This window comes from Pteronotus mesoamericanus, unplaced genomic scaffold (genome assembly GCF_021234165.1).
Source record: "Pteronotus mesoamericanus isolate MK-2021 breed Mesoamerican mustached bat unplaced genomic scaffold, CSHL_Meso_final contig_2, whole genome shotgun sequence".
NCBI lineage: Eukaryota > Metazoa > Chordata > Mammalia > Chiroptera > Mormoopidae > Pteronotus > Pteronotus mesoamericanus.
Genome location: NW_026555084.1, coordinates 25,012,235 through 25,037,479, shown reverse-complemented (window position 1 = coordinate 25,037,479; position 25,245 = coordinate 25,012,235). Strand labels below are relative to the sequence as shown.

The window sequence follows — 25,245 nt, the reverse complement described above, 5'->3', positions numbered from 1 at the left end:
TGTTTGTAGAGAGGCGTGTTTCAGACACAGATAATATCCTGTCCTGCATTTGAGGGTTCTTCCAAAATGAAGGTACATCCTTTCAAAGGGCATTTTTAGAAATTTTGACCATTTCTGATGGAAAGTTTCTAAACTAAATTACAAATACCTTCATATGCTCTAATTGGGGGTTGCTAAGATAGTATAAGCCCAGACAGATCCTGCAAAGAACGTCTTCCTTGGTACATACTCCCCCGCCCCCCCCCCACACACACACAAGTCCCCCACCTACACGCACGGCTTCCACACACCAACCTCAGTCACAGCCACTGACAGCAGACCCCACCGCTGTTGTTGCCTGAGCTGTCTCCCCACGCCGAGCTCCTCCAGGGTGCGCACCCTGCGTTTTTGCAGGATCCCCAGAACCTGGCTTGGTGGTTATGCGTGCAGTAATATTTCACTCAATGTTTGAGAATGAGCGAATGCTTATATGCATGAACGAACAGAATGTTGCCCTACTTGTAGGCATGTGTTAATATATGTATGTGGGAATCTTAATACCAATTTTGCTTATAAGAAAACCAGAGTCCAGGGAGAGTGTGACCCATCAAAATGACAAAGGCAGAAAGGAGCCCCTTCTACCATGCTACAGGTCAATGCCTTCCTTGATTTCTTTGTGTCAAGTTGACCATCACAATCCCATCAAACACCCAAGCTACAGAACTGAAACTCATCCTCAGAAGCATGAACCTTTGAGACTTGGTGGTTATATTTCTCGTCCAGTGTCAGCATTAATTGCATCTACACACTTAAAACACAACCTACCACCATTTTCAGCGAGCAGGGTCTGTGCCGGCAGCGGCCACCCATGGAACAATGGGAACAGGCACGTGATTCATGGTAGCCTCGCTGTGTCTTAAATAAGCCACAGGAGGACCGGTGGTGATTTACAACGGCCCTCAGGAGACCGGCTTTGTGGCGTGAGTGGAAGAGCCTTCTGAAGACCAGGCTCCAACCCACGTGGTCAGTGAGGCGACTGTAAAATACGCTTCTATTTAGAAACCATGACAAACTTACTTAGCAAATAACAATATTAGTGCCATTGAAAGCCTCTCAGGATTAACCTGTTTCTAAAAAGGAAGTTCCATTTTTCTGGCTCGTGGGACTTGGGGAGCGCCTTTCAGGCACAGTCGCTCCCGTGGATGAAATCACTGGATTGAGCCCAACAATGCTCCAGATTAGCTGATAACCATTTCACTATTTTTCCTTTTACACAAAAGCAACCATTGATTATTGTGGTCAATTCAATTACAAATTCTTTCTTAATCTGTTTTAGGCAATCTCAAACAAATAACCAATCTGATTAAACAGTTTCAAGCAACCCAGTCAATTCAGTTCCTAAAGTCAGTAAAACGAGACAGCTAGCTGGCCTGTATGGAAGCCATAACCCACTGTGAAAGGAAGGAAAAGTGAGACAGCGTTTCCCGTGAAATATACAGCAAGAAATATGGCATCCTTTACCTTGGTCAAAGGGCTTGTTGGGATTCCAGTTTCTGAAATAATCGTCCTATATAAGGAAAAAAAAAAATAGAAAACAAAGGTCAGATTTCAGGAAGCTTCTCACATAACCTTATAAAAAGCTGCCTTTCTCTCCACCTCCCAAAGCACAAAGGAAAACAATAACAGCTTAGAGATCTTTCCCAAAACAGACATTAACGTGCAATCAACAATATCAATTTACGTTTCCAATGCCTGTCTTTCAAATCGCATGGATTAAACTCTGGAAAGAGTGAAAGCATTTCAGCCCCACATGGAAGCAGCAATGCTCCCCTCAGTCTGACAGATAAACCCAGACACCTTCCAAAAGCGCAAGGTGTGTTTGCCATCAATTACACTGCAGCTGAGGCTTTGCTGCTCTCACTGATGATTACACCTCTTTGTCTGTAACAGCTGATGATTCCATTGTCAACATTTCTTCTACATGGAGACATGTAGCTTGTGCGCAGTTCCCACCCAGTTAGTTCTCCAGCACTCACAAAACCTAAAAACGGAGGGCCATGCAAATGCTAGAATTAACCACAGGCGTGCATGCAGCTTTGTACCATTTGTTCTCAGTGTGTAAAGATAAAAAAGCAAAGGCTGGCCAATCCGGCTGATTGATAACCGTGTCTTCCTTGCATACAGCTGGAATCGCTTATGCTCTGAGGCTAGACACTTCATTACTTTAAAATTGCAAGGGCCTGGGTCACTCCCTTATTCATAGTTACATTTAATCTCTTCCCCACTTCCAATAACCCTTTACTCCCCCCAGCACTCACTGCGTCAGCAAAACTGAAGTTTGTAAGGGTGCAGAGGCTTCCCCCTTGTACCTCCTCCCCACACCATTTTAGGGCATGTGCCCCCTTTTTCAGTTAATTTCCTCCTGACTGTACCCAAATTATTTGCCATATGTGTTTTTGGCAGGTATTCTGAATGCTGCAGACAGTTTCAGAGTTCCAAAATAAGGCTTCAATTTCTCTTCCAGAGAAGTTAATTTACATCAAAGTGCACAATTAGTTTAAATTATTGTCCATGCTGTCTCCTGCTGCAGTTTATCTCTGACACAATCTCCTGTGAATTTTATCGGCCTCTGTGTTGTGCAATTACCTGGCTTTATTAAACCCTTGTTGAGTTCACCTAAGCCCTTAAATAGATTTTAGGAAACTGGATTGAGTAAAATCAGAACATATTGCTTCATGGGCAGTGATTCCGTTTTCCAGAGCATGAATAAACATGAACAGTTTCCTCTGGATCCTGGTGAGTCGCCATTAAATTATTTTTAACTCCCAGGAATTGAACCCCTTTGCTGTGGCTCTAATTTGATGGCGTAACTGCCCATCTCACCCATCTCGTCAGGCTGTCTCTCAGGTGGCGCCCTAAAATATCACTGAGGAAGCTTCAAACAGTCCCTCTGCCACATCTCCATCCATGATTCTGAATCATTGGAACTACGTGGTTTGAAACTCAGCAGCCAGTGTTCAATGATTCTAAGGTAAGGGCTGGATGGTAGGTGGAAAATTTAGCACCCAATTTCTCAGCTCGATGGCCAGTGTGCTCTGAGCCCGAGACACAAGCACGGTGCCCGTACACTCAGCTGTTCACAAGGGCAAGAGAAGCGGCAACCCAAGGTGAACTCATCCTCACCCCCGAAGAAAAAAGTACCAAAACGTCCACCTTTCCCACTGTGGCCCATCGATGCCCTCTTCCCCTCAGAGGATGGCATCATGTCCAGTGGCAATGTGGAGTCCTGTGAAATGCTTTCTACTTGAATATGCTGTTCTAATACAAGGAAGTCCTTGAGAACTTAGGATGTGTGTCTGAAATGTCACATTCTCTCTGATGTGAGGGAGGTTTGCAAAAGTCTCAAGAACCGAGCATTCCCTAATGACTTCAGCATGCTTTATAACTCGGATGGAATTTGAAGCATGGTCCTGGACCCTGTCACTTTTCCTATAATTGCTCTTTTTACAGATTTCGAGGGGAACATCATAGTTTTAAATGTAGAGCCTCTAAAAGCAGGTAACTGCATTAGAATATTTGAAACCCATTGAAATAAATGTAGTATCACTGCCTCATTGCTGCCAAAATGTGAAAGTACACCTTGAGTGAAAGCTCATTATGCAAAATGGGTCCTTCAAACAGCCCCTTGCTCAGCAAGGCCAAGCAGCAGGGAAAGAAAATGATTCCTTGCATCTGATTGCTTTTGCTCGGCCTTAGGAAAGTGGATTACCAACGCAAAAACCAATGACCCAGGAGCTGATAAAAATCTTCGGTGTAACTGTTTTGGCTACAGCTGAGAGAGAAACCCCATATCAGGGGCCATGATCAGGAAGCGCTCTGGGTACCAGAGCCCACTTGCGGGATGGTCAGGGAGCATGGGGGCGGGGCCTTCCTAGCGGGCATTCTGCAGCATGGCCTGAGCGCAAGACGCCCGGACGCCTGGATCCCCTTCCACACCGTGCCTGCTGGGGCTGACTGGCCTGCACATGTGGCAAATCCAAGCAGGCCACGGGCTAAATCCATCAACTCACTCTACACTGCAGGCATTTCCGGTGAGGTAGCATCCAAAGCCATAGGGAGAAAGAACAAAGGTAAAAGAATCCCCCTTCCAGGGCTTCACCTCCGGAGGCTGCGCTTATCCCCGAGTCCCACTTAACAATCGGATGCTCAGAGAATGTCAGGACAGCTGCCTGAACCAATACTCTGTCAATACCAGTGCTGGTCATTTTTCCAGGCCTAAGACCAGGGGACACCACCCCAGCTTTTTTCTTATTTTCTATCTAAATAAATAAAAATGCATAGTGTATATTTTACACTATCCTGAGCTGCAACTTCCCTGCTGTTGACAATTCTATCAGTTTCCTAACAGGGGCAATTCCCATCCTGGGGAGTAGCCCGCCTGCCCACGCACCACCTCCATGCTGTCCTGGATCAAAGTGCGCCCTGCTGGGTGGGCCCTGGAGCCTGCCCAGGCCCCAGAAAAGGGCAGGACTTACGGAGCCCCCGCCTCTGATCTCCCTTCTAGCCCAATAAAGCTGTGGCCTGTCAAAATTCAGACGGTGCTAAAAAGCATGTTAGATGTGTCAGATCAAAGTAGCCAGGAGATGTGTATCTGTCTGAGTTGGCCTCTTAACTGGGCATCTTATCATCTAGTGATGAAGCCTTTAAAAATGACTTGCAAGGGCTTAACAGCAACTGTTAATTTTTAAAACCTAAACAGAAAGATGCAGGTCTAAACGTAGTCATTTTTAAATTCAATGACTCCTAGTCGGGCCTAAGACAGGCTGAGGAGTAAAGGGTGGCAGCGTTACTGCACACGCAGGCTTCGTGGACTCTGCCGCGCAGTGTGATGGCGTCAGGCCGCCGCTGGGCCGGGCAGAGAGCAGCCCGGGGAAAAGCTGATTCCACTTCACTGCGCTGCTTCGTAAATGGAAATTACCCAACACTTTGGGAAGTCACCCAACTGTTGAAATCTGGAGGAGCCTATAAATTTAAACAGTCTCAAACTTGAACATATTGACTTATGTCTGGAATCATGAAATATCCCAGGGCAACATAAAGCCCTAATAAGAAGGCATAAAAAGCCAGCATAGAGATTATAGTAAGAAAGTGACAAATCTTTACACGTCCAGAGTGAGGCAGAAGGAGGGAGTGCTGGTGGTAGAGAAGAATGGCAGACAGGGAATGATCGTGGCCCTGGTTTTTCTGTTAATCTTCCACAGATGATCAATGTAGATAAAACCTTATTTCTCCATTTACCTTACTAAATTATCTTACTAACATAGCATTAGACCTTGTGAAAATACTGGCACCCAGTAACTCTAGGTTTTCATTTATTTTAGAAATATTCATTTTGATAAGCATTCACGGGAAGGAAATCTGTATATGACACATATATTATAAGATATTAATAAGAATGTATCAATACATAATTTAATAAATCTATGTGTATATATTTTCATATATGCCGAAGAACATTCTGCTCTATAAGGCATTTTGCAATAAAACCTTTAATCCACCCTAACATAAAATGAGGCAAAAATATCCCCGCTTTACTTTGAGTGGGCATGTGCCTTCACCGTGCGTGCCCGTGACCAGCTGGGAGGCATACGGTTCAGGCCCATTTTGAACGGGAACCCCGACTTTTTCTTCCACTGCCCCACGGTCCCAAAATGGCTGATGCAATTTAGTCAGAACACTCCCCAGGGGTTTGCCTTTCAAGAGGTGCTTATCGCAGCTCCGGAGGCTGCCCAGGCAGACCCTGCGGAGGAGGGGTGGGGTGGCAGAGTGCCATGTGGGAAGCCCAGCTGCTTCATTCTGGCTTCTGCAGGTGATGTAATATATCACCTGCCTTACAGCTTCAGATATTACAAATCAAAGACACTTAGCTAACATGAAACAGATCATTTCTCCTTCATAAATATTTTAGCTAAGTTTTTTGAACCCTGCAGTTTCATCTGAAGATTACCTGAGATAATAGAAAATACCAGCCTAGAAAATAAATGGGAGCTTCGTCTGTCTCGACCAGGAGTGAGTAATAAGCACACAGTCAGTCAGTCCTAGCCCAACTGTATAAAATGCAAGTAAGCTGTTGCAGCTTTAGCATCTCTGTATCCCTGGGTAACCCCCATTACTGTTACTGGAGTGTGTGTAAATACAGGTGCGTATATGTTTATACACTCGAAATCACTTTCTTCCCAAATAGAGTGATTCTTTGATAAATTGGTCTGACATTTGGTATAAAGTCCTGCAGGCCTCAGACAAACTGATTCAGAAAATAACAATGTCAGTTGCTCTGCTCTTTCAATAAATAACCCACTAGCAAAACACAGATAATAACTGACAATCATACTTGTACTGTAACTAATGAGAAAAGATAAAGCAGCAAATGGACTGTTTATGTGCATTTGATAAATTGCATCCCCTGGATACACCAATGAAAAATAAATATGTGCGGTGCTGGTTCACTGAACTAAAACAAATATTTACCACTGAGATTTAGGATTTAGAATGAGATTTACATTTTATTTGGCAACTATTTTGATGCTATGTCTACATACAGTTGAAAAGTCAAAAACCTACCTCAACTTCCTGAGTACGAAAGCATTATAAATGAGAAAAAAAAAATAAAAGAATCACATCAAACAATAGGAAGGAATGTAAACATTTTTGACAACTGCATCAAATTTTCATATTATCAAAACATTAGAAAGTCACTGACCATCATTCCCTGGAAAAGATCCCACTGCTCACTAAGTTCAGGGGAAACAATACTAGGTTACAGGGTGGAACATGGGAAGCGGGGGAAAATCTGAGTGCGCTCCAGGGACCTAGGTCATTACTGTAAAGCAGCTGGCCAAGTTATGATTAGATCCACCGCTCAGTCACGACTGCTATCTGAGGGAGTTTCAAATGAACCATTTCCTGTGACATAGGGTGACATTCAATAAAAACCCGGAAATGACATCAGAAACCAAGAGGAACAGACCTACATTTCTGCAAAGAAATTATTTTGCCTTGCAGCTCCCACATAGCTTGAAAGGGCCTAAAACCGGGGAAAGATGTGGGCTTACGGTCTCAGAAATATGTAAATGAATGAGATTGTCATGGCACCTCCAGCCAATTAAAGGACTATCGTCACCACGATAGAGCTCCAAGGCCCCCTTCCTTGGGACTTTCTGTCTGTCCCTGACTGTCCATCTGCAATGGGGGAGTGACCCCACTGACTTGTTCTTTTCTCAGAGAAAAACTGAGTCTGAGTTTTCTTCCCCAAAGCACGCTCGGCCTGCGGCTTTCTCCTAGGAATACGAATGGGTATAAGAGGCTCCATTTGTCCACTGACCAAGACAAGGGGTGTCTCCCTGGACTGAAAGCCAACCCACACCCTTGACTTCATCAGCAAAATTAATGAAATGCCTGGGCTAATCAGGAACAGCCTTCTGAATACCCAGAAAGGAAAATAGCAGCCAGTACTATGGAATCAAAAGCACAGCAGCAGATAGAGGTTCAAATTTTGCCTCTAGCACCCACTAGCTGTGTTGCCTCACACACTCCGCCTCAGCTTCGCTGAGTCGCAGTTCCCTTGTCCATAAAACCAGACCACAACGATGTGACAGTGGGGCAATGTGCCTGGTGCATGCTCTGTCACACAGAATTACTCAATAAATAAAAGATGTGCACTTTTGCGTCCATCCCCAGAGGTTTATAGTACTGAGATGTCCCAGCAACACTGACACAGTCTTTGTAGAAATAGTGTGTTTCGAATTTCAATACTGCAACTTCTTATGCATTTGAACCTTGTCAAGTAGGCCTCAAGTGAGGGGAGACCAATTGCACCTAGGAAAAAGAATTATGAAATATTTTAAATGCATGTAATTTATTAGTCTCACATAGGAAGAGTGGCTTAGAAAAAATTCAATGAAATTTGAAAACTTGAGTTGCAGGAATGTCTCTTTAAAGGTTAGGCTCCATTCTGTTAGATTTAGTGACCCTTTCTATTTTTAATAAATGATATACTTATACCACAGAGCTGTTTTTGTGCACCCAGATCCAGTGAGGTGTTCTGAACCATTGTTAGGTATTACATGTCACATACACACATATCAATTATAACTAACCGTATCCTGAAAGGGGACTGGGCAAGCTCTGAACAGGCGAACTTTATTCATCATCCTTAATTTACATGCAGTAAACAGATGGAGAGACGCGGAAGGCCTCCATCGCATCGGCACACTGAACAAGACCCTTGCCATCTTGTAAACCTTTACTTCTCAGAAAATACAAATTATTCTGGCCCAAGGCCCAGCCTTATCCGAGTATCATAAGCTCCGAATTAATTGGTCCTACCGGCTCTCTGAGAACGCCACTCTTGCCACCTCCGAGGTGGGCAGGCCTCCAAACACAGCCAGGCGCTGCCGCTTGGGGTGTAAAACACCAGCTACCGGAGACCCCTCACTTCTTCCTCCCTGCTCGTCCCACACAGGAGGTGCTGAGCGGGGGACTGGGCGAGCAGTGGTCCTCAGCCACGGCTGACCACTGGGGCCACTGCGGAGCTTTCCAAACACGGAGCCCCCCCACCCGCCCACCGCCTCCCCAGGAGATGCTGATTCAGTGGTCTGGGCAGTGGCCTCCATAATGGGGGATTTTTAAGCTCCCGGATGATGCTAATGCACAGCCCTACTGGCTGAAGGAAACCACACACTAATTCAATCACAGTGACTGAGAGGCAACCCACCACAAACAGTGAACCAGGTGCCACGCATCAGAGGCCTCATCCCCCAGCTCCCCGGGCTTCCCAGAGTCGTCTCCACCGTCCACTCTCAGGTCTGCTCCTCGAGGCTGTCCCAGCTCAGTCCACCCAGCTGCCCAGCGAAGACCCCATGTCTCAGGCAGGAGTCGTCCCTCTTCCTGAGCCCCTCAGCCCCTCAGACAACGACCACGTCCTCTCCCCGTCCCTCCTGGATCTCTCACGTCTCCCACGTGTTTGCAGCCACACAGCCTCTGCCTCAGTTCAGGAAAGCTTTTCCTACAGTCACTGCCAATGCCCTAACCAGCCTCTGCCTCTCTCCAGCCCTGCCCAGGCTGTTGCCCACACTGCTCCTGCGGGGACACTCTGGTCACATCACATCACCCCTCACCCCCCACCTAAATACTCAAGTTGTCTCCCCCAGCTCCCAGACGAAGGCCAGGCCCATCAGCAAGCAGCTCACAGGACCCTGCGGGGCAGAGTCTGCTGGGTCTTCTAGCCTCCCTCCACCCACACGCCAGCTCACAGGCCGCGTTCCAGCCGAAAACGAACTGCTCTTGGCCGTGCAAGGGCCCCGGCGCTCCTGGGACCCTGAAGCCCTGCACGCACTGCTGCTTCCCGCCGGAATCGCCCTTCCTCACCCGTCGCTGGTAAACAGTCACTGCTCTGTCAAATCCCAGTTTAGACAACGCTTCTCATGGGCAGCCCCTTCCCCGTCCCCAATCCCTGCACCCCTGCCCCTTGGGATGCCCCCGGCAGAGCACCAAGCTGCCCACGCTTCCAGGATGTTTGCCCCTCAAACTCGGCCGCACAGAAGGCCAGGGGCCACCAGAGCTGAGCTGAAATCTGATGCAAGATTCAGGATTGCATCAAGTTGAAGTTCAAATCCAAAAGCTGAAATCAAATCAAACTATCAAAGTAATAGTAACATGAATATTAAGCATAGGGTAGTAAGAGCAACTCCCATTTTTGAATGGTCAAAATGTACCAGGCACTGTGCTGAGCCCTGTGTTTTATTTCCTTGAACCCCTACAACAGCCTTCTGAGACAGGCACAATCGGTGCCCCTATCATATCGCTACGGAAACTGAAGCTGAGAGAGAAGAAACCACGAGTGAGAAGCAGAGGGAGATGCGAACTCACTTTCCCCAACTCCAGAGGTCCTGCTCCCACCACACACAACGCCGCCTCATGTGAAGGGAGGGGCGGGGAGGCACATGAAGACTAAAGCCGCTGGAGCGAGGACACAGGCCTGGCTGCCCTGTGACGATGCCGCAGGAGACACCGAGGGACAGGAGATGGACACACAGACCAGAGACCTCCCAAGAGGCCCCCTCTAGCACAGCCAGGGTGTAGTGCATCTCGCCTCAGCGTTCCTCTGTGCGATGGCATAGCAACACCTGCCCCCCAAAGCCTTTGTGAAACTAAACAGCTAAAACATGTACCATGCACCAGGGCCCGGGAAAGCAGGCAGGGCAGCCTGACCTTCTGATTCCCCAGGACCCCAGACGGGGCTTCAGAATTATGGCCATCGGCCCTGCGGCAGCGGCCCCAGGAGCCCTCTGCCTCTGTGTGCTCTGGACTGAGCCCTCGCCCTGGCTGCCACCAGCACGCCCTGGGGCCCAGTTCAAAGTAGAACACCCGACTCCCACATCAAGGCACGGCACGGAGGAAGCGGTGGCTTTGGCATCAGCCGTCGCTCTGGGAACCTACAGCCACAGGGTTTGCATGAAATTTTCATTAGCTGCACAGCTAGGCCTGCTACAGTTCCTCCCAGCTCTGTCATTCAGCCTCTTCTCTTCGAGGGAACATCTGGGAAGGGTAGCAATAAAGACTCGCTTCACTATGTCCCCAAAAGTGTCCTAGCAGCCACCATGCCTGCCCGACTCTGCATCCTTGGACCGCTTATACAGCAGATGCTCCTCGCCCACGCCCCAGAGATAAATCTGGTCAAGGTCTTTTGTCCACGACAAGCCAATGGTGTCACAATCAGGGTCGGAGAGTGTTCATTTGAAATTTGCAATTTCTGAAGTGACATTTCCCCCCTAGTAAGAGATGACTGGTGCGGGGTACACTCCCTAGACACAATTTACCTCTACCATCACCAGAAAGCTTCCAGGGAGGAGAGTAGGCATCTGCTTTCTGAGGTACGGCCATGGCTAAAACCAGAGCTCATCGTGAGAGTGGAACACGCCTCTGAGGCTAAGACCCTCCACGGGGACCCACACTTCCCATGGCCGTTGGGTCCGATGGACACTGGACCATGGAGATGAGCTACTTCCCTTTCCTCTCACTCCACAAGCATTTATGCAATTCAGTGAGTGACGTAACACAGTTTCTCACTCCCGGCACAGCCAAGAAGATGCCTGGCAGACTCAGGAGACTGGAGAGATGACCACAAAGCATGTCACCAGACTCCACACTTAGGAACATGCTACCCTCGCCCCTTCGTCCAGCAGACGATGTACTTACATCATGTGACAAGACAGAGAGCCCAGAGGAACAACAAGAGAAGTGTCTTCAGATGAAGAACAAGGTGCACAAATCCCCTAACGGTGGTTCAGCCCCCACTTCCAGGGGCCCCATGGATGGCGTCTACTCCATGAACACCTGGTTGTCCTCTCCCCTCCAAGGGAATTTGTACAATCTGGCCATGGCCACTTAGGGCCTAGGCACCCAGACAGAATGTGAGGGTGAAGCTGTGAAGAGGCTTGAAGACGTCCATGACTCATGAGCCGTGCGGACTTTATCTATAATCACTGAGCAGTCACTGGGGAGCTTACTGGGAGGGTGACACCATCAAACTGATATTTTCTGAGGCATTCTGGGCTGAGTGTGGGACAGATTAAAGGGGGCCCACGTGAAGCCAAGGACACCAGTGTGAGAAGTCTGTTCTACACATACACAATAACCACCGATGGAACGTCTGCCGCACAAAGATATGCCCTTGTGCTAGAGACACGAGCAACAGCCAGCCCTCGCACCCCAGAATCCCACAGTCTGACTCAGGGAGAGAGCCCCAGAAACGTAAACTGATAAAGGGTAATATTACCTGGTAATGTGGTCATTACAAAAAAATAAAAGTTACAGGAACACACAGGAAGAAGCCAACCACTCTAGAAAACCAGGGCAGACTCTACTGAGGAACTGGGTCTGAAACCAGGTCTGGATGGACAGGGAGTTTTCCCCACCAGAACACTGAGCAGGGACCCCGGGCACTGCAGGCAGAAGGACCCGTGTGGGAACCCACACGTGCAGTGAGCATGAGCTCAGATCTTTGCTGTAACAGCTGTCAGCTCAAGCAAAAAGCAATGAAGCCGGAGTCCGGGCGTAGCCACAGAGGCAAGACAACAGGACACAGGGCCAGCTTTGCTCAGGGTCTTCCAACTGCCCCCCTCACCACAACACTCAGTTGCCCTTTGCTCTGGGGCCCAGAAGCTCTGTAGCTACTGTGGCTGGTCACTGGTCTCATGACAATCTGTCTGCTCTAGCTGGAAGGCTGAGCAATGACACTATGTCTGGAGGAGCCACACTGACCCATGCGTGACATCCCAGGGATCAGAGCCAGCTCGCACCCCGGCCCTTCCAACCTCATCAGCAAGAGCCGCCAGGCCACCCATGAGGGACATGTGTGAGGCATTATGGACCACAAGTAGAACCAGCTAGTCTGTGCATCTGTCGCTCTCTCCATCCGGCAGAGATGCACTGCCAGCTTTATTAAATAACTACACATCTTTCACTTTGGAGGTAAGCTCCCTGAGGACACAGGCCAAGCCATGTGACTTTGCCCCGGGCCCTGGGACCGTGGAGGTCCCCCTCCCAACACCCAGTCAGTGACAGCAATTAATCACCTTGTGTTCTCACTAAGCCTTTGAAAGGTCCCGCTCTGGTTTGCAGGGAACAGCTGCATGGAGAGATGAACAGCCAGGGTTCCCTGCTACCCATCACTCAAAATCAAAACCCTCCAGAGCAAAATTATCAGGTAAGATCATTTATATGGTAACAAAATACACATCAATAAAGGCATATTTATTTCTTGTGGAGAAGCACTCAGCCAGCAGAAGCTAAGTAATACTTTTATTGTTATACTTTCTTTTCATTTATTATTTGGGGGAGTAACAGGAATGTTAATAATAACACAAGTCCCTTCCAGCTCTAAAATTCAGTGATCCTAAATATGTCAAATAATAACTCAAATATGCCTGAAAGCTCTGTGTAAATAAAGTAGGAGCAATTTTCACAGACTAGCAATGTACTGGAAGAACCCAAGGTAGACAGAAGCAATAAGCTGCTTCTGCTTTAGATGTGAGGACCTAATATGAACACACACAGTAATTATTTCCTAAATCTTTGAAGTCCCTTTCTTATTTAATACCTTACAAACATTAAAAAAAAAAAGGGGGTCCAGCCCTGGCCAGGTGCCTCAGCTAGTTGGAGCATCGTGCCCTACACCAAATGGCTGTGGGTTCAATCTCCGGTCAAGAGAGTATAGGAAGCAACCAATGCATGTTTCTCTCTCACATCAGTGTCTCTCCCCTCTTCTTCTTTTCTCTCTAAAATCAATAACCATATCCTCAGGTAAGGATTCACAATTTATAAGAGTCCACCTGAGTTTTTTCTTATGAAGCCCAGAGCTACTAAGAGTGAATTTCTTGACAGAAAATTCCTAAGATCAAATTCTTTAGCCAAATTAACTTCTCGTAAGCGTCAAGAGACTCCGAGAAAAAAGCCACACACAAAAACATGGGAAGAAAACAGAAAATCACAAAGTATAAAGAGAATCAGAGACACACCGGTGACCGCTTCACCCACTCCACACACACGCCCCTCTGTGCCCAGCACCCCTCCTCAGAGGCCGCAGAGAGAGGAGGAGCTCCAGTGCCCCAGCTGCAGGCGCGGGGACGATCCACGGGAGCGGGTGGGTCCTGTCCATTGAAACTCATCTTCTCATTTAGTCAGTGCATGACCACATTTTCTAGGTACCTCCACTCTTCTTAAAAATTGCCCTTGACCCAACAAGGTAAGAAGAAAAGAAAAATAGTAAAAAACTAAAATGGTAACAATGGTTATCAACAGTTGGGGGAATACGAGATTTTTCTTCCTGCTATTTTTTTTCAATCTTAAAAAAATTAATATGAATTACTTTATGTATTTATATGTTGTCTATTCATTCATTCATTCATTCACTCATTCATTCAAAGTCCTATGAACTAGGGAAAATGAGGATAGCATTACCCTAGCATTACGTCAGGGAAAACACTAGACCAGAGAGGTAAAATCATTCTTACACGAGTTGACAAAGCACCAAAGCCTGCGGTGTCGATTCACATATGCCAACAGCTTAGACTGACACCAGTGGGGAGTAAAAAGGAAGAGCTTCTTGGGCCATGACTCAGGACAATGACGAGGCACGTTCTCAGGCAGCTGGACGGAACCACAAACCATCATTATTAGCCTGTTTCTGGGCTGGCACACAGGCCACCATTCATTTATTCCTCTTGTCCTGGCATTCCTGCTTCCCTACTAGCGAATGAAAGATCTGGAAGGAGCAGGAGGTGATCCTCAGCTCGGCTCGCTCACCCGCGCACAGCCACGGGCCCTGACACCAGCACGCAGAGAACGGCCCAGAGTCCTCAGCAGAGACCATGCATTTACCCGCAAGGCAGCGGCAGCTCCTGCAACAAACCCAAACTGTGGCTCCACTTAATAAGGCATCGAGGCTCGGACACCTCATCTGCCTGACCGGCAGGATGCACAAACCACAGCCACAACTGGAGACACCCCGTCAGGGCTGCCACTGGAACTACCTGGAAACAGCACTGCGTGGGTTACTTTGGCGTTGCCCATCAAAGCCTCAGACGTCCCTCTTTCATGTCTCCCTTTTCCCAAAATTCAGCTCTTAACCCAGCTTGTAGCTGAAATCAATGGTTCTGCTTCCCAGTCTGAAACACTGAAAAACAAATGCCTGCAGCAGTGTTTTAACTGGTAACTTCTCCTGACGTGTGCACTGCCATTGCCGAAGTGACTCTGGGCCAGCAATTCCATCTTTGTGAGCTTCGGTTTCCTCATCTGCAATAGGAGGGCAATGGTGCCTACTTTACTGGGATTACTGGGAGGATTATTTGAGACATATATGCACAATGCCCAGCATGTCATGTGCACCAAAAATGGTAGCTGCATTTTTTAAATCATCACCTGAGGATATGATTTTCACCGATTTTTAGAGAGAGGGGAAGGAAGGCAAAGAGAAATATTGATGTGAGAGAGAAACATCAATTGTTGCCTCCTACATGTGCCCCAACCAGGGATCAAACCCTCAACCTAGGTATGTGCCCTGACCGGGAATCAAACCCACCACCTTTTGGTGCACAGCATGGCAGCCCAACCAACCGAGCCGCCCAGCCAGGGTGGTAACTGCACATTTAGGCTCACCTCAATACATGCCCTGCTCTAAGCTGATAACAGTTTTAAAAACAGACCACTCGCTTCCTCTGGATTAGTATATTGTGGTGCTGCCATCCGAACTCTGAGAAGACTCTTAAGAAATCAAACCTGGGTGATGGCTGTGTTGGAAAAGCAGCAGCCACTGCTGTGTGTGAAAAGTGTAAATAAAATGCCACTTAAGTAATCGCGTTACTCACAGCTTAATGCATGTGATCCAGGGCTCCAAGCAAGAGCATGTGCGTGATGGATTTCTCATTATCTGTTGGCCGCCACGGCAGTCCATCCAGCCGTCTGCAGGCGCGCTGGCTGGAGACATCTACGCTCGCTCCTGATGGGACCACGCGTGCGCTATCAGCGGGCACAGGCTCAGTGGGAGGGAGCTGATGCCTTCATAATGAGGTGATAATACGAACGGGCACGGCTGCTTGGGGAAGAGCTGCCAGGTTCCAAGTAAGCCATTCAAGGTCCTTTCCTCACCTCACAGGGGCTCCCAAAATAGTTTGGGCCAGAGGAAATCTCTAGCTTAATCCCCCAGGCCCCTGCCAGGGAGGGATGGACCCGTCTCAAGCACTGTTGCAGCCTGGTTTTGCCTCAGCAGTGCCGTGGTTCCAGATCCAGCACCCACGGCAAGGCTGCGCTGAGTCCGCCTTCTTTCTGGGAAGGCTCTCTGAGATCCCAGGAGCTTCCATTGGCTCCAGCACCCTGAGAAGTACCAAGCAGTAATTGGGGACACGTTAGGTCCTTAGACCGCCTATGCGCTACATGAATGCGGAGCCTCTAGAAAAGCGGCTTCTGAATTCAGCCTCAAATGCCCTCCCCAGGTGTGGGGGTCTGCAGGAGCACAGGCTGCCACAACCCCAGGGAAGGACGTGAGTGTCAGCTCTTAATGTTAAATCTGGGTTCGCCGAGGCACTTACTGCCTTCCTGGGGACAGAGTCCCCTAGAGGTGGGCGTCCTTAGGGACTCTGTCCCTCCTGTTTCCGCGCAGCAGGGCCCCTGTGCCCTGGTGGGTGTCTCCCCTGCACCCACTCATCAAAACTTGCTCCTGGGCCCTGCCCTCAGAGCCAGCTGAAGAGCTCCCAGGCCACTCACCCTCAGTCATGGAGCCACACCTGAGGCGACAAAATGCTGCCAGGCCGCCTGCCAGCAGCAAGGTGAAAAATATTTGGGGAGAGGGTCTTGGCTGGCCCTAAATTTATAGCATACCTGTCAGCCTGGGTCCAGGTAAGGATGAAAGGCGAGGAGGATTATGAACTAGTGGAGAGGGAGACAGGGAACGAAAACAGGTTGCAAACAGCCTTGAAGGGGAAAGACACAGTGACCAGGAAAATGAACATGGGCAATGTGAAAATCTTTTATACTGCAGACCAAACGTGGGCCCAGTGGGCAGGTGGGCAAAGACCCTGACCTTGGGGAGGTGCTGGTACCCTATCATTTTCTAAGGGGAGTTAAAGAGACAGCAGTTCAAGCCTATGTTCAACCTACAATGGGAAGCAGCAGATGTCTTCTGAACATCTACCATTAGCCAAGCACTGTGCTCTCAACTTTATGTTGAATATCCCTCATAATCATCAGTGACTTTGCAAGGATGGAAGTATCTTCTGCATTTTACTGATGAGGTGACGATGGCTCAGAAAGGTTAAGTAACTTGTTCCAAGTCACACAGCAGAAAGCAGCAGAGCAGGGATCCAAACCCAGCTCTGTCCGACTGCAGAGCCCCGGGCTCTTTCCACATGCCATACCTGCTCAGCACTCAGGTAGGCCAAGCACCTCACCAAGCTCTGGACCACAGCTCCCCAAGGATGAACTCTGCTGGACCTGGCTCAGCCCTGAGCAGCCAGCAGCAACTCCTAACAGCTAGGCTGGATCAGAGCTGGTATGTGAAGAAATTACAACTTCTCTTGGAAACCGGTAACTTAATTCTTTTGAAGGAAAAGGCTCGCCCTTGACCATGCCCAGGGAAGCAGAGTCTCTAAGGCTAAGACATGGGTGAAGCCAAAGTATGAAAAGAGAGGAGAAAACAAGTAAAACCCCAGGAGGAACATGCTAACTACATCAGACCTCTGCGTGGTTGCTGGGGTGGAGCTGGGCTGGCGGACAAAGGAGGAAACAGGAGTCCCACCTAAGAGAGGCACAACTTCACACACGCTCTGGGGGGCCATTCACATTCTAAGTGAGACCGCCTTGTCAAGGGCACCGGCTGCCGTCTCATCTGTGAACCATTCCCAACTGAAGTGCCTTCCCCCCACCCCCAGCAGCAACACATGCTCAAGACAGGCCCCCCAACACTTGTCTGTGCGAGCGCCCGCCCACTGTAGCAGCTCAGGGGTCCACCTCACTAAACCAGACGCAAGTGTGATGTGGGCCCCGCTTGCCTTCCTGCCGGCCCTTACCTTCTTCCATACTCAACCGCAGCTGCCCAGACCTCCTGTGCTTATTAACGCTGTCTCCGCTCTTGGAGGACCACATTATTCTTAAACCTTCCGCAACTACGACGTACCTGGGAACATAAATCTTCCTCGCCGTAATGCGAACAAGTCCCGTGACAACGGTGGCAGTTCATTACCAAGCCATTTTGGGTTATGTTTCTCCAAGAAAATAAATAACTGGCTTAGAGACTGTCAGAAAACTGTTCCACTAATACTCAGCTTAAACACAGTGATTTATTAGAAATTATCAAAAGCGACTCACACCTGTGGCGACCACGCGCACACGTGGTCCTCGGCAAGTTTTAACCCTAAACGGGATGGGGGCGGGGCAGGGCGGGGCGGGATGTAAACTGCAGAACTATTACAGATTTCCATTCTGAGCTAGTCTCCGTCTGAGGCCTGCTTTAGCCTTTGGCTGATTTCGGTGACGGACTGCTTCTGCACCAGGTACTCTGGCAGGGAGGATTCCCGGGGAAAGATTTGTAAGAGGTGGAGAAGGTGAACACCCCACTGTGGAGCTGCTACGCTGCGCCAGACAGGGCTCAACCCTCCAAACCAGGGCTCGGCAAACTTTTCCAGAGAGGGCCAATCAGTAAATATTTTTGACTTTGTGGGCCACATACAGACTCTGTCACACATTCTACCCAACCTCTTTTAAAAACGTACAGAATGTTCTGAACTACTGCCCTCGGCTGGATGCTACAGGCTGAGCCTGCCCGCCCTGCGCTAAGCAGGCCGCTTCCCTCCTTGCTCTCCACTGGTCCACGTGGCCGATGCTGTTTGCGGCCCCATTGTAAAGATACAGTGCGGCGCTGAGATGCGAGGGATCACACACTTCGCTAAAGTGTCAAAACACAAAGTCGGACCAGATCTAAGCCTTGGCCCTATGGTTTTCAAAGGTCATACACTCCCTACTATAGCTCATGGCCACAAAAGTAGTCTAAACGTAGCAACTCTTTTTTCAGCCAAGAGTGAATTTCTATTATAAGTAAGAAAGGATGTAAAAAGAACTAATATTTGTTGGACATCTATTGTGCACTGAACCCTGGCCACGGACTTTACATGCGGGTGTCCACAGGGCTACCACGGAGGGCTGGACAGGTTGCTCCCTGCACGAGAATGCCAGGTCAGGAAGGGGGTGCGGGCCGAAGCCCACGTGCACTGCGTGCGTTGAGCACACCCTGGAGCCCGGCTGCACCCGCCACGGGGGCCTCCTCTTTCTGCTTCTCACTGATTCCCCCTGGTGGCTGCCTCCATGTACCTCTGTGTACCTCCGGGGGACGGTGGACAGGATGGAGGAGGAGCAGCCTCACTGAAAGCCAGGTGAGCCTGCAGCCTGGAACAGTGCAGAGACAGGATAGAGTCACGTGTGTAGTCTCAGAGCAGGAAGGTGGCGGGGAAGCCAGTGACAGGGACTGTCACTACGGAAAACAAACTCGCCTTCACCCACAAGTCTTTGGATGGACTTTGGTATTAAGGAGAAAGACAGACCCCTGTTTTTATACACAATATGAATTAATGGGATTCATTATTCCAGAAGGTTGGTAACAGTGGAAAATTAAGTATTTTAAAGGAAGATTTACACAGTCCTATTCAGTTCATTGGACTTTTATTGACTCTCTTGGTGATCACTTCCCTAAGAGTTCATTAAAGGAAGCCAGGAACAGCTGGACAATGTCCCCAACATCTTCAAGTTTATATAGTATAGGTTCCAACCTCAACAGAGAGAGACTTTTAACCTGAGAGCAAGATGGGTGAGACCCAGTGTGACTGCTCTCAGGCGCCCTGTCGGCTCCGCCCCACAGTTCTCGTGACCGCTGCCTCCAAGGCCATTCGCCCCTCCCCAACACCCAGCTGTCATGCGATTCTGCACAGCCGTCGCGATGTAACCTGTTTCTGCCCGAGTTCCCCAGCAGAAGGCAGCCAGGGGCCCCGCCCTGAGGACTGCCCAGGCGTGCCGAGCCCCACGCTCCACCTCCTGGGCGCAGGCTTCATGCTCTAACTTGCAGGAGGCCAGCTGGGCCACCTGCTGCGGAAGGTCCCGCAACACGGAGACTGGCTCCTGCCTCAGCGCCTGGCGATACTCCCACGAGAGACAACGCTGGGAGAGAGGACCCAAGAGACTTCCTTTCCGCCGTCTCCTACCCAAGTGGAAAAAATACACTTAGGATTGTCTTCCGGAGACTTCAGTGAGCAAAAACTTACTTAAATTGTTAGAAATTAGTTAAGCAGTAAAAGAAGCTGCGTTCTTTTCCTTTTTCCACCTCCAACTCTAAGGATGAGATTTTTTCTCAGATGCCCCTAAAAGATTCTGCACTTGTCTCTAGACAGATACTAGTGAGGAGAGAAAGCAAATTGCTCTTAGCAATTACTAAGCTCTGAACTCCCCAAACAGCCAATCTTTATGCTGCCATCGCAGTTATGTCTACGGACGGCTGGTTCAGGCTGGGGCAATCATTCCCAGGGCCCTTCACGACTGCTAAATTGTTCAAAAGGCAATGTGGAAAATTACCCAGAAAACAGCTGTTTATGCTTTAGGCGGTACCTACATGGGGAGAAAAGCAATGGGCGGGTGGAACTCACAAGCCATAAAATTGAGAAAATACTATTTTGAAGTTAAATGTGATGGGAAGTCCCTTTGCAAGAGGTAATCAATAGTCAAGTGGAAGCACAGTAAGACAAGGTCTACTGGTTATAGAGAAAAGGAAACTCACAAGAGTCACCTCCAAATGACAAGCCACTGAGCTACAACAGCCCCAGCGAGACCAGGCTTCACCACAGCTCTGGCCCCCAGAGCACTGAAGGGGCCTCTGCCACCCAAAACGAGGGAGCCTGGCCCAGTCTCCGTCTTCTTACGATTTTCTCTTTCCATGGACACGACTCCGCGATGTAAAGGTAAGCTTCTAAATCAACTGTCGTAAATTGTGCTGCTCAAGACATGGTGCTGTTGGCATTTTGAAAGAACAGGTAATGGCAGCTGCCGCTCCCTTCCAGCCATAAACCAAGAATCTAAGAGACTGGGGAACCCTTAAATATACTCCAGCCTAACTTTGTCCCAAGGCTTGACAGTACGCTGCCCACAATGCAGAGAGTCCAGCACAGCGTCCTGAATCGCACTCAATGCTTCTTTTGCGCGTGTCCTTCTCCCTACCACCGCCAGGCCAATCCCCACCCCCATGGCTGAGGATTCAGTCAGCGCCCCGGAAAGTAAGCTCTCCCGCCAATGGAGAGAGAGAAGATCTGGGAGCAGAGATTCCAGTCACTGGCTTCTCCCAGGTTTGCTGCTCAGCTTGGACACCAGGCAACAATGAAAAGGGAAGCCTGGACACAGTAATTTTTACAAGCAATTCTAGAATGAGCTGTGGCTAAGCACTGAAGCCACCACATTTTAGCCAAAACCTGTAGGTCCTCCTGATGGCCCCAGGGAACTAGATGCCTTGACTTCTGGAATGAAGAGAACCTGAGCAACTTTAAAAGGAGATAGTCAGCCTCACTGGTGTATTTCTGAGATGGAGGCCTGGGGAAGGAGACGCTATCCAATTTTTGATCAGTACTGAACTGTTGGTAGGAGGAGTCTGAAATGCGGTTTGATTGGCTTGATCCAAATTGCAAAGAGCAAGGATGCATCTTCACCAGCGGGGAGGAGGACCCAGCGTGAGGCTCTGGAGTCCAAAGGGCCCCGCTCTGAATCTCGGCTCCAATGTTTACTGACTGCGCAACCTTGGAGATACGAAACCTCGCTTTTCCAATCTCTAAAACGAGGTTATTAATGGGGCCCACTTCTTAGACTGCACAAAGTCTAAACGAGGTCATCTATGAACAGTGCTCAGCATAAGCATTGATTAGTGTTCATAATGAGTAGCCATTATAAGTTAAATTACTGTTTAATATATCATCCTCATTTATGTGCATTTTAACCCTCAAGTCCTCGTTTTTCAGAGCCTGCCCATCATATTACCATTTTAGGGCGGGAAAAAAAATAAAGGGAATCCTTGATTGGCCTGTTGTTTTTCTTTAAAACACACAATTTTCTGGCTCTACTCTCTTAAAACAGGTCCAAAAAGTCAGCAACTTAGAGTAGTTTAAAAAGAAAAGAAAAGAAAAACCAAAAACTCTAACATGTAAGCCAGAGGCAAAGGTGAGGAAAAGTGGTTTTGTTTTATCATAAAGAAAAAGCAATTCAGGAGGAAAGACCACATGTTTCTCAGCTGGAGACGTGTTGGCTGAAACCAGAACAAAGCCACAGAGAGCTATATATGCTGCTCAACAAAAGCAGGAAATCACATTTTCCTAGATATTGCTTTAAAATGCGTAAAGGAAAAGGTATGCAAAGAAGAAAACTTCATAAAGCATCTTCCTCATCAAAAAAAAAAAAAAAACACCATAAGGAGAGTGAAAGAAACAAGCTACAATGAGAGAAGATACTGGCATCATTTAAAAACCAAGAAAAGGCTTGCATCTAGAATCCATAAAGACCAGACACAAAGTGGTAAGAAAAAGACAGACAATCCAATTAAAAAGGGGAAATAGATTTGAATGCATTTCACAAAACAGGATACCTCTAGGCCAGAACACACCAGAGGGCTAACATACAGGGTAGGGCGAAAGTACAACAGGTTTACAGTTGTGAGTACATAAAACACTGTTTATTATTGTGTTATTACTCATTAATTATTGTATTATTTTCCATGTGAACCACTGTAAACCTACTTTTGCCCCACACTGCATTCAATGATGATCAGATCCAGGCTCAGGAAAGTTGCGGAGGAACTGGACCTCCGATTCACTGCTGGCTGGCAAACTAGCACCAAAGTACAGCCACTTCAGAAAACCACCTGACGAATACCCTATGACCCAGAGACTCCACCCCCAGGAATACAGCCAACAGGCCCAAGTACAGATATACAAAAAGACGTATACAGCAATGTTCATAAGCAGCAACACTCAAAAGAACCCTCACTTGAAGCAACTCAAATACACAACAATAGCGATGTGAATAAATTGGGGTCTGCTCACACAAGGCCACCAGGATGGTGCCCCTATTAGAAAGAGTGTGCTTGGAAGGTCCCCAGAGCATCTTCCCAGTCACATGGGAAAACCACGTCTGAGAATAAAGGCAATGTCTCAAGAAGCTACAGCCAAGAGATGAAGAGAAAGCAAGAGCATGCGCTGGGCACAACCCCCACAACTTTCAAATAATGTGGAACATAACTTGGCTTCACGGAAGCTCATCTGAATTGGGTTCCATCCCCTTGCAACTGTAAGAGTCTAACACAGCAGAGGTCTCTGAACAAGGCACCATACAGGGACATTTTCCAAAGCAAGTGAGGGCAAACTGGGGGTGGGAGTGGGGGACTGGAGCCAAGCAGTCCAAAGGAATTACCTCTAAAGAGGGTTTCAAATGGGAACCATCTTAAGCTAAACCCCCAAAGCCTGCTCAGCTTTCAGGAACGGCAGGCAGCACGGTTCCATGAGAAAGCTCTATGCTGTCCCCACTCACTGGTACAGTTAAAGAGAGGGGGAAAAAAGGCGGGGGAGGGGGGCCCAGACCAGAATGCTGGAGCTGCCACCGCGGACGCAGGCGGGGCCGGAAACAACAGTCCCCCATCGTCTTCCGGGGCAAGCAGCTGTCAGCACGCAGCCCTCCACCGGCAAAACTGAAGGCACAGCCAGGTTTGTCTTCCGCAAATGGATCTCGCCAGCGTAATGAATGTTCACCATCTTTAACAAGATTTTCCTGTGATTTTAATTCTGTGCAAGACTCAGCCAGTGAGTAAGAACAAAATGGTATTTTACTACCTGTAGATACACACCTTAACTTTTAAATTCATATCTTCAGATAGGAAGAGAAAATTAAACCCATAAATCCACTGATTTATCACAGCACAGACAGACAACGGGCATCGTGACAGTAAACTCTTCGCAGGCTGTATTTCCCCCAGAGTTGTTGCTGCAAACAGTGGAAAATCCTGCCTTGGAATAAGAAATCATTCCGTTTCAATCTTGTTTATCTTCTTTGTCTAGTACTCCCCTGTGGCCACTGCCCATCTGGCACGTTCCTGTAGGAAAACTGTGGCCCCTGTTGTTTAATACAATTTTGTGATTGGTTTGTAGATTTTAATGTCTACTATAAGCCGCTGGATGTTAGGCTTATTTTTTTTTGTAAAGAAATCTAATAAGCCAACACAGAGCACTACTCATTTTAGGAATATGTTGAATGTACAAAAAAAAAAACCAAAACACATCGACAACTTTTAGGAGAGCACATGAAATGCTATCTGCAGGGGAGCTAACGGAGCCCAGTCTGTCTAATTTCAGGTGGCCCTGGAGGAAAGGAACAGCTTCCCCAAGGCAATATGGAATCAGTAATAGTATCCTGCGACCCTGCAGCATGTATCATCGAAGCATCCGAGGATGTTCCGCGTGCCTGAATTAATTCTGACAGTGGCCGGCCGTTAGCGCCCCAAAGTGCAAACTTAAGCCTGCGCTGAAATCCCAGAGGAAATGGCTGAGAGAGATCTCTGGACTTGCCTTCAAATATTCTGACTCAGAAACTCAGTCCCAGAACATAGAAAGCCCACCCCATGTGCTCCCCAAAGTGAGTGTGATCGGATCATGGAGGTCCAGAGACAGCATTATGGAACGCCACCAACCAAGGAAGGTATTCTCACTGCCCACACACATGGATGAGGGCTCAGGACCAGCAGCGCTGTGCCCCTGCTTGAGTGCGGCGCTGTCCAGCAGAACTTTCTTTGGTGACAGAAATGATCAGTAGTCTGCCCTGCCAAGTGCAGAAGCCACATGTGGGCCATGGGCACTTGAAATATAACTAGTATAACTGAGGCAGTAAGTGTTTGATCTTATTTTATTTCAATTAATTTTCACTGAAAAGGCCACACTTGTCTATTGGTTTATTTATTGAACCATGTAGCTCTAGAGCAATAGCATTTAAGGAAAAAAAAAAAAAAGGAAGTTAATTGGATTAGACCATATTCCTTTCCACCTCTGGCTTTTCAGCAATTTCTCCTCTCCCCCCGCTCTCTCCATCTCCCCCATTCCCTTAAATATATATGTATATACGGATGGTCTGAGTGCCTATTGTTCTCAAAAATTCTATCAGGTAAGTTTTATAGATGGTGAACTGAGGCTCAAAGAGCCTAAATGATATGTCCCAAGTCCAAGTCACAGGGCTGGATGTGACAGAATCAAGATTTGAACACACATGCGATAATGTGTGCTGTTCCTGTTACAACATGCTGCCTCCACATATGGGAGCTTGACTTAAAACACACGGAGGTAATGGAATTATTGCCTCCCTTATCCTAAACTCCTAAAATTTTTCATTATTTTTTACATATCAATTGGCATTCCTATGCAGGTTTCTATACACAAATCAATCCAGCGTCGCAGAGAAAGAGCGCCCCAGGGCCGGCCGACCACACACTGCAGGGTGTGGCCCTCACAGATCCTCCTCCTCCTCCTCCTCCTCCTCTCCAGCCCAGCCCGGTGCTCGCTCCGCTCCAGTCACGCTGGCTTCTGCTACAGCAACGCCACAGGCGCTCTGCTGCCATAGGACCTTTGCACTAGCTCTTCCTCCCCTGAAATGCTC

The 25,245-nt window shown here is 48.2% G+C and overlaps 1 protein-coding gene across 2 annotated transcripts in view; it reads right to left on the bottom strand.

Moving 5' to 3' along the window:
- SPOCK1 (SPARC (osteonectin), cwcv and kazal like domains proteoglycan 1) overlaps positions 1–25,245 on the bottom strand; it is a 440,100-nt gene that overhangs the window by 234,567 nt on the left and 180,288 nt on the right. For both annotated transcript variants that reach the window (XM_054568415.1, XM_054568416.1), the window contains exon 3: positions 1,501–1,546. In XM_054568415.1, the coding sequence (XP_054424390.1) occupies positions 1,501–1,546 (46 nt within the window). The remainder of the gene's footprint in view (positions 1–1,500; positions 1,547–25,245) is intronic.